The sequence below is a fragment of the Carcharodon carcharias genome, chromosome 7 (assembly GCF_017639515.1).
Source record: "Carcharodon carcharias isolate sCarCar2 chromosome 7, sCarCar2.pri, whole genome shotgun sequence".
Taxonomy (NCBI): Eukaryota; Metazoa; Chordata; class Chondrichthyes; order Lamniformes; family Lamnidae; genus Carcharodon; species Carcharodon carcharias.
In genome coordinates, this window is record NC_054473.1 from 25840064 (window position 1) to 25856900 (window position 16837).

Sequence of the window (16837 nt, forward strand, 5' to 3'; positions counted from 1 at the left end):
GCAAAGTAATGCAGTAGTTTGCCATTGCAGTATGGCTGAAATTTTCCACTCTGACTGCCTGCCATCAGGCATATTGGAAGGATTTACAGGCTGATAATCAACCTGTTTGGCCACAGTTTGGCCACAATGCACCTTCCAAAGCCATCAAGTCCTGAAGTGGGACTTGAACACAGAGCTTCTGGTTCAGAGGTAGGGACACTACCACTGCGCCACAAGACTTCCTGATACTAGCATAACAAAACCTATAGAATTGTTACTTTTGCAAGCATTATGCATAATTTCTAACTTTCCTGTAAAGCTATAAAACCTACTTAATGCAATATTTAAATAAGTATCACTGATGCACTACATGAATGGGCTTTATATACTCCACTCTCCTCCTCTTTTGATATGAAATATGCCTGTTTTTTGAAAATGCAGGAGCTTTACCTTGAACAAAATGAAATTGAAGAAATATCTGAAGTTAGTTTGAATAAGACAACCAATTTGAATGTAATGGTTCTAAGGAATAATAAGCTTGATGAAACAAGGATATCACAATTTGCTTGGATAAAGCTCGAGTGAGTATTTTGATTCCAGTTAAACACTTGCAACTATTAATTGATGCTGTTCTGTACACGTCATTATAAATTATAAAGATGGTTAGTTCAGTCAGAAGTTTTTTTAAAAAATGTAAAGCAATATGTAAAAATGCATTCCAGTGATTATCAAATGTGAATGAAACTCTTAGATATGCATGGAAACAGTTCTACAGGAAGTGCATTATAAACATCTGATCTGTACAAAGTGAGACAGTTAAATGCTTCCAGTTGACAAATCTAAGGTACTTAGCCAATTATAGTCAAAACTCAATTGTCAACTCGTCTTTCTCTTTAAAACTAAGTTTTAGTATCTTGTACAAGTGACATATTAATTAGATATAAGGCAATCAGTAAATAAATTAATTCAATATACATGCCAATATTTTAGATTTTTTAAATGGTATATCTTTGTTATTGAAGTAGTGAAAGGCAATTGATCTTTGGCATCTGCTAGTTTAACCTTTGACTTCAATAGGATATAATTTTCTGCATATTGTAGATGAGTGTAAAGTTAAGCAAATTGTATTTCATGTAAATAAAAATTCCTGTTCATCATTTAGGAACCTAGAATATCTGGATCTCTCACACAACAAGATAATCCATGTTCCATCACACCTACCCAAAGGTCTGCTGTATCTTATACTTGTTCATAACCAGATTGAAAGAATTCCAGGCTTCGTGTTTGCTCACATGAAGCCAGGATTAGAAATCTTGTACCTCTCTTTCAACAAGCTAACCAGCAATGGAATTGACCCAGTTTCTTTCTTTGGCACTTACAAATCTATGAGAGAACTGTTTTTGGATCACAATATGTTGAAAAAAATTCCTGTTGGAATTGCTGAAATGAAGGCACTTCACTTTCTGAGACTGAATGACAACTTAATCAGGTAACAGAAAATCATTCAAGGTACTACTTATTGGTAACAGGTCCATTGTCCTTGGGTTAACTAAGCCATAGATGAAGAAAAATATGATATCTAAATCAGAAGATTGTGGTTTAAAACCCTGCCCCAGGAAATGAGCATGTAGTCTTGCAAACACAGGGGAGCATTGCACAGTTGAAGGGGTGGCGTTTCAGGCAAATTCAGGTGTTGCACAGTCAGTCTGTTCAGGCACATGTTAAAGATTCCATGGTGCCATCTAATGAAGAACAGGTTGTTATTCTGTGTGGTGACCAACATTCCTACCTCAACTATCATCAACAAAAATAGACTTACTTGTTTGTCATTCATCTTATTGCTGTATGCAGGATCTTATTCTGAACAAAATGATTGCCATGTTTACTTGAATAAGAACAATTATGTTAGCTCAAAGTAATTGATATATGTGAAACAATTTGGGGCATTTTAGAGAAATGTGATGTTATTGAATTTCACATCATTTCCCCCCTGTAAACTGAAACCAAAAGGTAGTGAGCTCATTTTACGTATCGACATACATTTATCTTTCCAATATCTTACGACATGTAACAGCAAACCAGTATCAGAACATGTATGTGTCGGCATATTGGATAGTGTCGTCCGTATATTAGTTCAGTTGTTCCAATCTAAGACTCAAGTTTTCTCATTATATGTTATTAGTAATCCATCCCCAAAAAGAATGGACCTCTGGGAGTTTCTATATGGATCTTAGAATAGCTAAATTTGTAATCCCTGTGTTTGTCTTTTGAGATAGTGCACAAAAACCCACCTCTGATCAAAAGATCATTTGAATCCAAATAATGAGCTAAACATCAAAATGCTGACTGAACTAAGGGAGATTCTTAAAAAAAAATTATTTTCTTACACAAAATGATTTTTTTTTACTAGGAGCGTTCCACTGGAATCCATCTGCATTGCAAATGATCAAGATGACTCAAATATTCGAACACTTCATCTTGAAAACAATTACATAAACACACGGAGAATCCCACCAACTGCCTTTTGCTGTGTAGAATTATATTCAAGTATTATCTTGACACCACAAAAGGTCAAAAAATAACTATTCCAAATGTGGAAATCATTTTTATCCATAAATGTTTTGAGGCAAAAATTTTGTTTGATATATGACTTAAATTGTAGTTGGTTAAGTTGGTTGCAGACAAGCTACAGTGGGTGTGTGAGGATGGCTCAAGACGGTGGAGCATGGCATAGCATGCCATTAGATCTCCTGGCAGGAGTAACTACAAGCAGCAGCAGCTTATGATTTAAATATTCTTGTTTATCTGTGCTCCTGTCAAAACAAATGTAACTGTTTCCCACATACCAACAAGAAACTTACACTAAACCTATATCTAGTTTACAGTTTATGTTAATCATTACTTATGCATCCATTATAGCCAACAAAGAACATATGGATACGTAATAAAACTCATTTGTAGGTCCCTCAATCATTTAATGAATGTTACTTAGAAATTAAGTTTGATTTGCTATGTATCATCCCTTGAAACTATTCTTTGTGTCATAGGCATAATTTGTGTGTTCCTTTTTACTGCCCGTGATGAATATGTTTCTGTGTAAAAGGTGTGTATTTTCTTATCCTCAGAATGATTGTCCCAATTTAAATAACTCCAGCACTAAGCTTTTTGTGAGTTTTAAACAAGAAGTTCATTTATTATCACATACTTGTTCCGAATGTTTAAAATGCAATGTCTCACTCACTTGACTCACACACAAAAAATTTAGATACAGACGAAGGTAGAAGGTCAGCCATGATCTCATTGAATTGCAAAGTAGGCTCGAAGGGCGAAATAGCTCACTTCTGCTCCTATTTCTTATGTTCTTATGTAGGTAAAACAATACAATTACAATTTATGATTATCACGGTTTCTTTCATGCTAGGCCTTTGGTCTCATATGAGTTGATGCTTTTAAGTAAAGGTCTTGATTCTCAGTAAGCTGCAAGGCTTCTTGTAGTCAAAGTTCAAGAGATTAGTTATCAGGTGAACTTGAAGTTGGAACAGGTAGTAGGGAGTCCTCCTATTTTCAAGGTATTGCTATTTACTACCTTGGCTGCATAGGCGACTCGCAGATCGTTTGATGGCTTTCTGACAAAACTCTATTTTCAGAACAGCTTCTTGCTGTTTTTAAAAACAAAGTATGGCTGTCTCATCATGTGACTTGTACAATGTCAAAGTCCTTTTCCAAATAAGGTGGGTGGTTAGGTCGAACACACATACTGTGTTGTGCATTTCACACCTTCAGAGTTTGAGATAGCCAGTGTGTTTGAAAGACCCATTCAATTGATAATACTCTTTTGAATTAGTTTCAGGGAAAGGCATTGAGTCAACATCAGTCTCGAAGGATCCTCTGTTCCCCCTTGAGACAAGGCGTGGTTTCAACCTACAATAGAAATCAGGTGATCCTCAGGCAGTCATATTTTACTGTCAGTTTTTAAAAATATAAAGTATTGACTGAAACTCCATGAAATACTGGAACATGACATGCCTCTACCATACAGGAAAAAATTGGAATCTGTGATAATTTTTTTTTTTACGTGATTTATTTGCTAAGCAAAAGAACAATGTATACATTCACTTCTTCATACAGTTGGACATTCATACATGGTAATCTGGTACTTTTCTAAAAATCCCCAGTTATGTGTTATCTGGTGAATGTTCATTAAAATCAGTGCACAAGATTTCAGGAATGATAACCCCATCAGACATATGATTCTCAATACCGTTACCATTTGGTGAAAGTTCAAACTTCATGCTGGCTACTAAGGAGGAGTCAGGTTCACAGGAGTCAGGTTTCACAAGGCTGGATTCTGTTTTGAAGCTTGTAATACGTAAATTACAGTGATTGTTTTGTTTGGTTGCCTGTGAAGCTCTTAACGCTTTAATGGCTGCTTCCATAACCCAGGAGTCTGAATTTAGATTATGGTCCATTGCTAATTCTTATTTCTAGGGTGATGGTGTGGAGTATATTATTTTTAAACTCCAGTTGCCTTGGAAACTGAACTGCTAGTTTCAGGTGGATTTAAGTTTTGAGCCATATCCTCTGATGGTTTTGTGGTTAATTCTGTGTTGGGTGTGCTTGTACTCCCCTTGTGGCTTTCACAAGTATTGACTTCATCTTTTCTGTTGTTTTGGGATGGGTTGGTCCTGAATCTGTCCCATGTCCTTTGGGACATTACCGCCCACAGGCAGCAGGCCAGCTTTTGCTGCATTGCCCTGTGGCTCTTCAACTCAGTGAGGTGTCTCCCTCACTGACTGTCTGCTGGTTTATGAACTTTTTCTGTCCCTATTCAAACCAGACCTCTGAATCAGCCCCTTCATTGCCTTTAACTTCTCTGGACCCTGCCTTGGTCTCTTTAAATGCCAGTGGCCTGGTTTTGCCTTCTTTAGCTTTTATGTGATCCATCCTGACCCTTTCTACCTCAATGGGCCCTCTGTTAGCCTCTACAAGAGTCTGATCATTTAGGTTCTGATCCACTGATGATTTGTATTTCTACGTTGATGGTGTGGGGGTGTATTGTTTTTAAACCCCTGTAAGGTGTATGGAAATTGAACTGCTGAGTTCCGGTGGATTTAAGTTTTGAACCTGATCCAGTGATGTTTTACTGAGGAATTCTGTGTTAGTTGTAATTGTACTTCCTATGTGGTTTTCACAAATTTGGTTTGCCTTAAGGAGTATTGACTTCCCTTGTTCTGCAACCTTAGGGATAGGTTTGTCCCCAATCAGCCCCATGTCCTTTGGGACACCATTGCCCACAGGTGGCTGATCAGCTTCTGCTGCACTGCCCTGTGACTCTTTGGCTGGCTCAGGTATCTCCCTCACTGTCTGTCCATTGCTTTGGAAGCTTCCTCTGTTCTTTGTGGTAAGAGACCCAAATTTGTTTTGGTTTAGATGTTTATGGGTTAAATTGTAGTCATCAGCCATGGTGGCTGTCCCTCTGACTCTGGAAACCCTTTGTTCCTCTATGTGAGCTTTAAGGCTGTATGCGAGACAATTTTTAAATTTCCCCTAACAGAATTATTTCTCTCAACTCTTCGTATATGCAGTCAATTTTTAGAACTCTTTTTAGCTGCAGAGACCTATTTAGTTCACTAAAATTCCAGGAACTAAAAATGTCAAGACCAAGGGCAGGATTTTCCTGTCGGTGGCCGGGAAGGGGCGGGGCCCGCTCGCCGATGCATAAAATGAGGCACGGTGACGTCGGGCTGAACTCCCGATGTCACCGCGCCCCATTTAAATTTTCCAGTAGGCAGGGACGCAGCAAAATCAGTACTGATCCGTGAAACAATCATTGACCTGGCATGGCTTTTCAGATGGACTCATGGAATACTCAAGGATACTCAATTGAGGCCACTGACAGAATCATTTAGCTAATTAATAGATCTGCCCGTCCAACCTTAAGGTTGGCAGGCAGGCCAGGAGCCCCGGCGGGAATTAGAAAAAGCATGAAACCTCATCCAATGGCGGGATGAGGTTTTAAAAAATGTAATTAATGTTTTTGTAAAAATTATGGACACGTCCCAACTCATGTGACAGTGTTACATGAGGAGACATGTCAGGAATTTTTTTTTTCTATTTTTAAAATTTGTGACAGAACAGCCGATCTCCCTGAGGCAGCATTTTGCCTCAGGGAGATGAGTGCGCTCTTTCATGTGCATGCATGAATGAGCGCACTCTCGATTTAGGGATTCCCCCTCATACCCGCACAGGGAGCGCATAGTGCTTCCACGTGGACATTGCGCTGGGCAGGCCTTAATTGGCCCGCCCACGTAAAATGGCACCATGCCCCCAATCGGGAGCGCTGATCGGAGGCGTGCCTGTGTGCGTCTGCAATTCAACTTCACCCCCGACGGGAGAAAATCCTGCCCCAAGTGTTATGACCAGGATGGGAGGAGTTCACAGTTGATCTAGCCCCACTACTCCACAGGTCATACCATTAGTTTAAAAGTTTAACCTACCAACATGGCCAATTGTTTACCTACACTACTGGTACCCAGAATGAAAGAGACTTTAATCAGGCTTCTTGCAATAAACAACAAACTTATTAGTTTATTATAAAACCAGTCTTGTCAAATAGAAAGGCAAAGCTCATTAACATACAATATAGAATATGAAATTATACTAATTACTCTTTTGAGATACTCTAAGTCTCTCACACACACAAAGAAACAATTAACTAAGAATACAAATGGAGGAATTCAGCCAAAAGGTCAAAAGTTAATGGTTCAAAGGCAAAGGATGGATGATGGAGTTCTTGAAATGGCATCTGGGTTATACAGTTGGTCTCTCAGTACTGATCCGTGAAACAATCAGTGACTCTGGCATGGCTTTTCAGACGGACTCATGGAATACTCAAGGATACTCAATTCCAGCACGTACGGCACCTCAGGAACAGCGTATGTTCAATTCCGGCTAAAGACTGACTGGACTGCAAAAGGCTGCTGTCTTCCTTCTCAAGCAGTTGGTCCTTCTCTTCTCAAAGCAAAACCAAAGCCTACTTTTAAAAACAGTCTTCCAGGCATTTTTTTCCCAGAACCATAAAACCCATGCGATGCCCCCTTTGTACACAGTTCGTCTAGGTAAAGAGGTTTTTTCAACTGCTTAATTACCTTTTCTTGTAGAAGGATATTTTTTTCCAGTCATAGCAATCAGAGTCCTGCATTAATCCTTTAAGGGTCAGTGTAATTTAAAACACAAATTCTGCCAGAAGGTCTTAAGTCTTTGAAGATGAACTATTTTCTGTGATTAAAGTGTTCGTGACACAAGGGTAAAGTTGACACAAGTACAGGAACAACAACTGACAAATATTAGGACCAGCAGATCAATAGAGACTTGACTCTTAGTGAGTTGTGTCAGATGGGTACACAACTGCTGAAGTATGAGGGTGTAGGTGACCCCACCCCACTGTTAAACATAGGATGGACAATGTGGTTAACCTACAGTTTGACAGACAAGGATGCTTGTCGGTTAACACAAGGTACATTGCCACATCATCTACATAACTCCTTAAGTTTTTGCCATGAGTGTACAGGAACAGGTACTTTATTGAACCGTACAGATCGAGTTAATACAGTATCTGGAGCAGTGAGGTATAGAGTGGTGGCAGGCATGAACAAGACAAGTGATTATAAGCTTGGAAATAAACAAGTGTAGAAAGGGTTCTGAAGGAGTCATATTCAATCTGAGATGTTACCTCTGTTTCTCTCTCCACAGTTGTTGCCAGACCTGCTGAGTATTTCCCACACGCTTTGTTTTTAGTATTAGATTTCCAGCAGCTGCAATATTTTGCTTTTATTGCAGTAAGGGTAGAGTTGACAGAGAATGGCGCCACATTTTGGGATTCGGTGATTAATAAGTATAAGATCCTCATAAGCCCTGCTTGTGATTATATATTCCAGCAGTGAGCTGTGGAGTTAAACGTGATTATATGAAGGGAAACAATAGGGAGGGACATTCAGACAGCTTTCCACACCAAGTAGGAATCCCTTCTCAAGCAAAAACCCACAGAAATCCCAAAAACAAAGTGAACAGAAACATTCCTGAAAAACGAGAGAATGAAACTGGGGAAAAATTGATTTAGCTGCCAGAGACAAGAGTCAATTTGCCAGAGATTGTTGTATGCAGGAAAACTGTGATAACTGTGATATGTCAAAAAACAATGCTGGTCACAGGGAGGAGCTGCTTATGGACAGGTATCTAAACAGATACAACACGAAGGAGCATCATTTCCACTTCTCTGAGATGATTAGAAATTGTACAGGGGCCTACAGAAAATAATAAAGAGTAATAACCAGGCTAGGGAAATGCACCCTACAAATCCCTTTAAGGAGGAACGAAGGGGACAAGCCTTGATAGCTGCTGAGTCAACTTAAGTAGGACAAAGAGGGTAGACCACGTATTCCAGTCTTGGTACGAGGCCCCTGACACAACTTTTTGGTGGACGCCAGGACTTTCTGTTCCATTTACCATGAAGATTTCTCTTTTCAGCTGGCAATGCTTGCAGCTATTTTGGGTGGGGCAAGACATTTTGGCACAGGTGGCCGTTTCCCTCCAATTGCAAATTGGCAACATTAAATTTGAATTACCATAGCATAAAGCAGGCATACACAAGGAGTCAGTTTTTGGGTCCCAACAGAATCACAAAAAGGAGATTGATCATTGATGTCGCAAATCATTATAGAACATGCATACAGTAATTTCTGTAAAAGCATAGAGCTCTAGGATGTTCCCCAATTATTAGAGGTCTGACCAACGTCTAGACGATATAATTTGGAAACATCAGAAAGTTTGGATGCAAAATGAGCATGATTGTGGGAGAGTGGCGGATATGTTGGTAGCAGTAATGGTGAGGGCCATCCAAAAGAAGCAGAACAAATAACTGGGAAATTTGTTAACATCCCTTGATCTGTGAGGAATTTATCTAAGTAAATATCCCATAATAATGCACCATAATAGCCCATAAAGAAACCTGATGATTCATGAAGACTGCAAAAAACATTGCAAAAAATGTTTTGGATTGGGGGAGAGCGGATTTTAGTAAAATAAGGCAGGATCTGGCCAAGGTAGACTGGGAACAGCTACTTGTGGGGAAATCGACAGAGGAGTAGTGGGGGACCTTCAAAAAGGAAATGGGGAGGGTACAGGCTCAACAAGTTCCCTCTAGGGTGATAGGAAGGAGTAACAAGCCCAGACAACCATGGATGACCAGAGATATTCAGGATATGATGAGAAGGAAAAGAGAGGCTTATAGCAGGTACAAAGGAAGCAAATCAGTGGAGGCATTAGTGGAATGCAGGAAGTGCAGGGTGGAGCTTAAGAAAGCAATTAGGAGAGCAAAGAGGGGATATGAGAAAGCTCTGGCTGGTAAAAGTAGGACTTGTGTTGTTTTCATTGGAGCAGAGAAGACTGAGGGATGACCTGATCGAGGTGTACAAGATTATGAGGGGCATGGACAGGGTGGATAGGGAGCAGCTGTTGCCCTTAGTTGACCCAGAGGGTGGTGACAGTCTGGAATGCACTGCCTGGGAGGGTGGTGGAGGCCGGTTGCCTCATATCCTTTAAAAAGTACCTGGATGAGCACTTGACCCGTAGCCTTGAATGTTATGACGTGCCAAGTGCTGGTAAGTGGGATTAGGTAGATAGGTCAGGTGTTTCTCATGTGTCGGTGCAGACTTGATGGGCCGAAGGGCCTCTTCTGCACTCTGTGACTGACTATCAATAACTGTCAGTTAAACAAGTACAGCCCTCTCGCAAGCTCTTGTGGTTAGTTATCCTGTTATGATGTCCAAGTTACGGGCACAGCTGTCTATTCAATCTTGGACATCTCAAAAAAGGGTTTTGAAGCTCTCTAGGACATCCAGGCAGTCAATACAAATTTTAATTCACCTTTAGGGAACTGTATTATACTTGGGTAGAGTTATCCTAGAGATTTCACAATTCGCCCACTTTGTTTCTTCAGTTTATAGCACATGTATTGTGGTCACATTCACGACCTGATGATGTGATTCAGTATGTTGATGACATTTTGCTGCAGTTGGTGTCAATGGAGGAACATTACCTTCTCTCAGAGGAAATTTTGAGCCTCTTATAAGAGATTGGGTTTAAGATCAATCCAAAAAAATCTGCACTTGCTCAGTAAACTATAACTTTCTTTGGTCTCAAAATTTGAGGGAAGAAAAATCCAGCAAAGGTATGATTAGTGGCAGGACTACCAAGGCCAACAGAGTTATGGTTTTGCAGCTGCTACTTGGTATTTAGGGTTTTGCAGAGAATTTATTGAGGAGTCAATGAGATAGTAGCTCCTCTGCATCAGCACCTGCAGGGTAATCCTGGCAAATCCTGGCACTCTTGACAGATGGAACTCAGAATCCGGTTGAACATCTGAAAGTCTTAAAAAGGTGCTCACACACACTCCAGCCTTATGAAGGCCCAATCTTTGTTCCACTTGTAAATTGTTTTCTTTGCTAAATTAAGAAATAAAGATATTGAACCTCTCAATGTCGACTATTTTTGGGACTACTCAAGTAAGAAGAAAACATCCATCCTTTTACCAATATTTATAATGCATCTTTGTGCTTTGTCAGTTGAAAATCGGATGGGAGAGCTTAATCTCTGTTGCACAACGTCCATGGAATGTGAACAGGAAGTGATAATATCAAAGTTGTCATCCACATTCAGACAACTGAGCTGTGTAGTTTTTAAGCTTGTGGTGTCTGATTGTACTGGGTAAAGAGATATGTACACTTAAGGAAAAGAAAATGGTCTTTAATTATGAAAATGTTGAAAACTAATCATTCCTTATTAAGTTAACACATTCAATATTGAAAATATTCGCCTCAAACTTCAGGGACTAAATAAGATTTTAAAAAACGTTTTTACTCAAGTCTGTTTAAAAAAAATTATCTAGGAAGCTTCCCAAATGGTTCAATGAATAAATATGGTGCTGGACAATAAAAACAAGGAAGGTTCTAGTTTTAATCCTTGGTGTGTGTAGGTGTTCTCAGCTAGGGTTGGAAATAAGGCAGGGTTTCCATTCCTGATAGCTATCCAATGGATCTTTCTGAAAAATGCCGATGTACAAGACATGAGGTAAGGACAGGACTGCCCTTAGCTGTGATGCTTCCCATTATTAAATAGCCTGTTAACTCCCTGTCTAGGCTCAGATAAGAATGACTGGGCAAGGTACCAGAGGAGAGATATCAGCAACCCTCTGGTTACCAATCCTTATTCCAGTGCCAAAAAGATCAGTCAGCAGAGGACACAGATTCAAGGTAATTGGTTAAAGAAGCAGAAGTGGACATGAGGATTTTAAAAAAATAGTGAGATATGATGATCTGGAATGCACTGCCTGAGCGGATGATAGAAGCAGATTCCATAAAGCTTTCGAGGGGGAATAGGATAAATACGTGAAGAGGAAAAATTTGCAGGGAGAATGAACATGGAGTGGCACTAATTGGATAGATTTTTGAAATAACTGTCACAGGCATGATAGGTTGAACGGTGTCCTGTGCTGCATTATTTTGTGATTATATGATTATTAGCTCCTGTGGAACAGTACCTCAGCATCAGTCAGCACATTTTGAAGGAAAAGAAAGAAACTGAAAAAAATAAAGTACAAATCCTGGTACTACAGCTGATGTCAGTGTTCCTGGGATAGGAAGTGAAAAATTCCCCATTAATGGATTAAAAATCAAGGAATGCACCTGCACAATTTTCTGATATGAACAGGACTCTGGGCCAGGAACATAGAATTTATCCTACCATTTACAAGGTAGAAAAAATGTGCTTTAAAGTATCACCTTAAAAGTAATAAATATGTGCACTAACTGAAACAATTACATATAAATCATGCCCTAAAATACATTCATAGATAAAACAAAATGCATCTTTTTATTACTGTGAACATATGCCGTAGTAATTGTCAGGTGAAGGGTTAAGATCAAGAGCACCTGATACTAAATAAACGTCCATGGTTAGGTAACTGAGAACTGGTGGGAAGCAGGAGTAGAACCTTGTATATAGCACCGACACATTTGTGTGTAAATAAAAAGGAATGGTTTTTAACAAACAATAGGTTATAGTGCTACTCTCAGGGCGACAGGCAAACCCTTAAGGAATCCATCCAAAACCTGATTCTAATACGAAACATGGTGGCAGCAAAAAGAGCCTAAAAGACCCAAGAAAACCTCAAAGTGAAGATTGCAGACCTGAAAGATCTACAAATCCTTGGGAAAAGAACAAGAAGAAAATAGATTTAAAACTCACCTGAGAATAGAGTACCATAGGTGCAGCAGATACAAAGTCCACATAGCAGTGAGTTCGGATCTCTTTCTATAAGCCAAACTTCTGAAGCAGCAACAGATCCAGAGCTTTGGGTAAGCATGGAGTCTACATTGCCACTCCCAGAACAGTTCCTAAGCATTGAAGGCTATCAATGGGCTGAACACTGGGACAGCTGGAGGAAGAGATTCTCTAGATACAGAACAGCTTCAGGCTTGCATAAGGAACAAGGGAAGGCTTAACTCTCACAAAGGTTGTGCAAATAGCATGACAGACTGAGTTTAAGAGGCTATACAGAATGGTTGTTTGTGGCAAAAGTGATGTCCCTTGGCAAAAAAAAGTGAAGCCATTCAATATGTCGAACAGAAAAGAAGAAGCACGGTGAAGCAAAAGCCTGTGAAAATCAGGAAAAAAATGCCAAATGCCATTTTGAAACACTCCTGGTGTGGCAGGAGAACCCTGCACAAGCAGGAAGAACACCCAACAAGGGGAGCAGAGTGCCACAACTGTGGGAAGTTATTTCATAAACTTATTTTATTTGAAAGCTTATAATACAGTGTAATTAAATACAATCTTGTGGGAGAAAACTTCAAATGAGTTAAGCTAACTTTGATTCTATTTCAAACAACAATAAGCTTTCCACTTGTATTAAAATAAAACGATATAACAATGACAATAAATGTAGAAAATATTCTGGTCGAATATTGGATGAGATCAAACAGAACAGAGTCATTTTTTAAATTCTTTCATGAGATGTTGACATTACTGGCAAGGCCACCAATTTTTGCCTACCCTTGATTGTCCTCAAGGTGGTGATGGTGAGACACTGAGATGCACGGGCTTGTTAATGGTAGTCTGGCTGTATGGAGACTCATGGTGAATTCCTAGAAGTTAATCTGGATGAGGGGTTGGGAGTTTAATGGCTCCATTTCACAGTTAGCCCATTGTTCAAGGTGATGAATAGAGGGCACTAAGTTACTGGTGAGAATATCAGCAACAGATCACCTGCTAAAAGGGGTTCAACAATGTTTTCAGAACTCAACATTGGGCATCCATGCCTCATTTGTCTTTTGTGTGGGATAGATTTAGTGAGTCTCTTAACTGTGCTTATACAGATATTGGAGTTGAAGCACAAATTCCAGTTATTATCCAAGATTTGGCCTTGTGCACTCAAACTTCCAGCTTTTTCATGAAAGTTGTGAGAGACATGGTTGAAACTACTCTGAAAATTAATAGCAGTGTGAGTGGGGTTTCTTTGAGCCGAATTATGTTTCCCAATCTTCTGCGAAGTCACAACCTGTCCTACATATTCCTCAGGATTGCTACACTGTCTTCCAGAGGATCTGTTATGTGTGCTGTGACAACCTGAACAACATTAACAGCCCTGCTGTCAGCAAGATTACTTGATTGTACTTAAGCTATGATACTCTATTTTCTTCTTTAAAATGTTGAATTTTATGTTTTCTGGTTAAAATTAAGCACCTTTATACTTCACTTTTGATATATAAATATAAAAAAGGAAAATCATGTGGATTTTTGAGAGAACAATACTTGCCCAAAATTTACCTTAACAGTCACTCTTCTGCTTAGGAATTGGAATAGTCCATTCAGCCTTTGGGCTTGCTCTGCCATTCAGTTAGATCAAGGCTAATTAGTACTTCAAATTTGTCTTTGTTCTATAACAAATATGTTGTTGTAGATATCACGGATTTAAAAAAAAGCTAATCTTTTTAAATGGACACAAGAAGCCATAAAGATGGCTGCCAAAAGTCACATGACCTTTCAGAACTGCAATCTGGTCAAACTTTTAGAAGGCTCCAAGTGGATTGTAAGTAGACATATCCAGACATGTGAAGATATTTGAAATTCAATGCACATTTCCACAAGGTTAAACAGAAACTCATTGACAATGGTTTCCCTGGAGTGAATAGCTCTTTCCTATCTTCCCAAACCTGGGAGAATGGGAACCAATCAAGTTCATGGCTAATACATTTAAAGGGGGGTTAATTACCATGGATAAAAGACAATGGATGGAACTATGTTCCCAGACCAAGGCTCTCAATTCCTAACAATGGAAGCATGATTTGACAGTTTGGGATAGAAGCCATCTTGTGTTCTTGAACTGTATAAAAGGAGGCTGTAAGAAGCCATTTTGTGTGGCAGTATGAATGACAATAACAACACATAGCTCTCAGCTAAGCAGGCATGAACCGCATATGAGAGCTGGGGTTCCCTGCCATCGCGAGTTACAGGGTAAGGCATCCAGAGAAAGTTCACCTCTGGGCTGCTGGGAAGAAACCATGCAATCTTCCAGTGTTGGTACCTGCCGTCTCCAGTAAGGAAAGGAGCCTTTTCTCTCTCCCAGGATCTGCTCTACCTATTGAGTCCACCTATCAAGGAAAACTCAGGCACTTCAACTTCACAAGCCAACACTGCAGCTAAACTAAACCTCATTTCAACCCTTCACTTGGGAACGAGCAACAAGCCTGCAAAGATATCTCAGAGACTGATCTGAAATTTCATCTTTAAGTATCTTTACTTTCTTTATCTGCATTTTAATCTTTGTATCTCTATTCAAGCTCATAACTTCAGTATTCTTACTTGACTAACTTTCAGCAGTAGTTTTGTAATAAACTAACCTTGATCTTGTTTAAGAATAAAGCTCGACAGCTGGATTATTTTAAATTGAATCGCTCACAAACTAAAAGCGGGTTTCATACACAGACGCACAAATTCTTAGCTCATGGCCCACTTTGACAAAATGCTTTTTATGTGGTCATAATTGCTACATATACTTTCAAGCTCTTACCTAACAAAATTCTATCAATCTCATCTCAGTCTAAAAAATTTCAGTTGACTTAGCTTTCACAGAGAACTTAGAAAAACTTACATACCTTCATGGGTAGTAGGAATAAGGACTTTTTTTAATTCATTCATGGGATGTGGGTGTTGCTGGCTAGGAAAACATTTATTGCTCATTTCTAATTGCCCTTGAGAAGGTAGTAGTGAGCTTGCTTCTTGATTGCTGCAGTCTATGTGGTGTAGGTGTACTGTTAGAGAGGGAGTTCCAGGATTTTGACCCAGCCACAGTGAAAGAACAGCAATATGTTTCCAGGTCAGGATGGTGAGTGGCTTGGGCAGGGGTGGGGGGGGGGGGGGGGGGGGGGGACTTCCAGGTGGTGGTGTAACCATGTATCTTCTGCCTTTGTGCTTTTAGATGGTAGTGGCTGTGGGTTTGGAAGGTGTTGTCCAAGGAGCCTTGGTGAGTTCTTGCAGTGCATCTTGTAGATGGTACACAATGCTGCCACTGTCCATCAATGATGGAGGGTGATTTTTTGTGGGTGGGTGCCAATCAAGCGGGCTGCTTTGTCTTGGATGGTGCCATGCTTCTTGAATGTTGTTGGAGCTGCACTCTTCCAGGCAAGTGGGGATTATTGCACCACACTCCTGACTTGTGCCTTGTGGATGGTGGGCAGGCTTTGGGGAGTCAGGAGGTGAGGTGAGTTTCTCGCCGCAGGATTCCGAGCCTCTGACCTGCTCTTGTAGGCACAGTATTTATATGGCTAGTTCAGTTCAGTTTCTGGTCAATGGTAACCTTCAAGATGTTGAAATTGGGAAATTCAGCGATGGTAATGCCATTGAATTCAAGGGACGATGATTAGATTCTCTCTTGTTAGAGATGGTCATTGCCTGGCACTTGCGTGGCGTGAATGTTACTTGCCTCTTGTCAGCCCAAGCCAAGATATTGTTCAGGTCTTACTGCATTCAGTATCAGAGGAGTCATGAATGGTGCTGAACATTGTGCAATCATAAGCAAACATCCCCACTTCTGAACTTATGATGGAACTTATGAAGGTCATTGATGAAGCAACTGAAGATGGTTAGGCCTAGGACACTATCCTGAGGAACTCTTGCAGTGATGTCCTGGGACGGAGATGATTGACCTCCGACAACCACAACCATCTCCCTTTGTGCTAGGTAAGACTTCAACCAGCAGAGAGTTTCCCTAATTCCCATTGACTCCAGTTTTGCTAGAGGTCCTTGATGCCACACTCCGTCAAATGCTGCCTTAATGCCGAGGACAGTCATTCTCACCTCATCTTGGGAGTTCAGCTCTTTTGTGCATATTTGAACCAAGGCTGTAATGAGGTCAGGAGCTGAATGACCCTGGTGAAACCCAAAACTGAGCATCAGTGAGGTTATTGCTAAGCCAATGCCGCTTGATAGCACTGTTGATGACGCCTTCAATCGCTTTACTGATGACCAAGAGTAGACTGATGGGATAGTAATTGGCTGGGTTGGATTTGTCCTGCTATTTTTGTACACAGGACATACCTGGGCAATTTTCCACATTGCCAGGTAGATGTCAGTGTTGTAGTTGTATTGGAACAGCTTGGCTAGGGGCATGGCACGTTCTGGAGCACAAGTCTTCAGGACTATTGCCAGAATATTGTCAGGGCCCACTGGCATTGCAGCATCCAATGCCTTCAACCATTTCTTCAAATCATGGAATGATTCAAATTGACTGAAGTCTGGCATG

General features: G+C 40.1%; 2 protein-coding genes across 6 annotated transcripts in view; one reads left to right on the forward strand and one right to left on the reverse strand.

Moving 5' to 3' along the window:
* ecm2 (extracellular matrix protein 2, female organ and adipocyte specific) overlaps positions 1–3379 on the forward strand; it is a 35781-nt gene extending 32402 nt beyond the window's left edge. For all 5 annotated transcript variants that reach the window (XM_041191368.1, XM_041191367.1, XM_041191370.1 and 2 more), the window contains 3 exons: positions 421–560; positions 1142–1468; positions 2390–3379. In XM_041191368.1, the coding sequence (XP_041047302.1) occupies positions 421–560; positions 1142–1468; positions 2390–2561 (639 nt within the window). In that variant the 3' untranslated portion in view covers positions 2562–3379. The remainder of the gene's footprint in view (positions 1–420; positions 561–1141; positions 1469–2389) is intronic.
* LOC121279878 (centromere protein P) overlaps positions 1–16837 on the reverse strand; it is a 401310-nt gene that overhangs the window by 68719 nt on the left and 315754 nt on the right. The gene's annotated exons all lie outside the window — the stretch shown is intronic.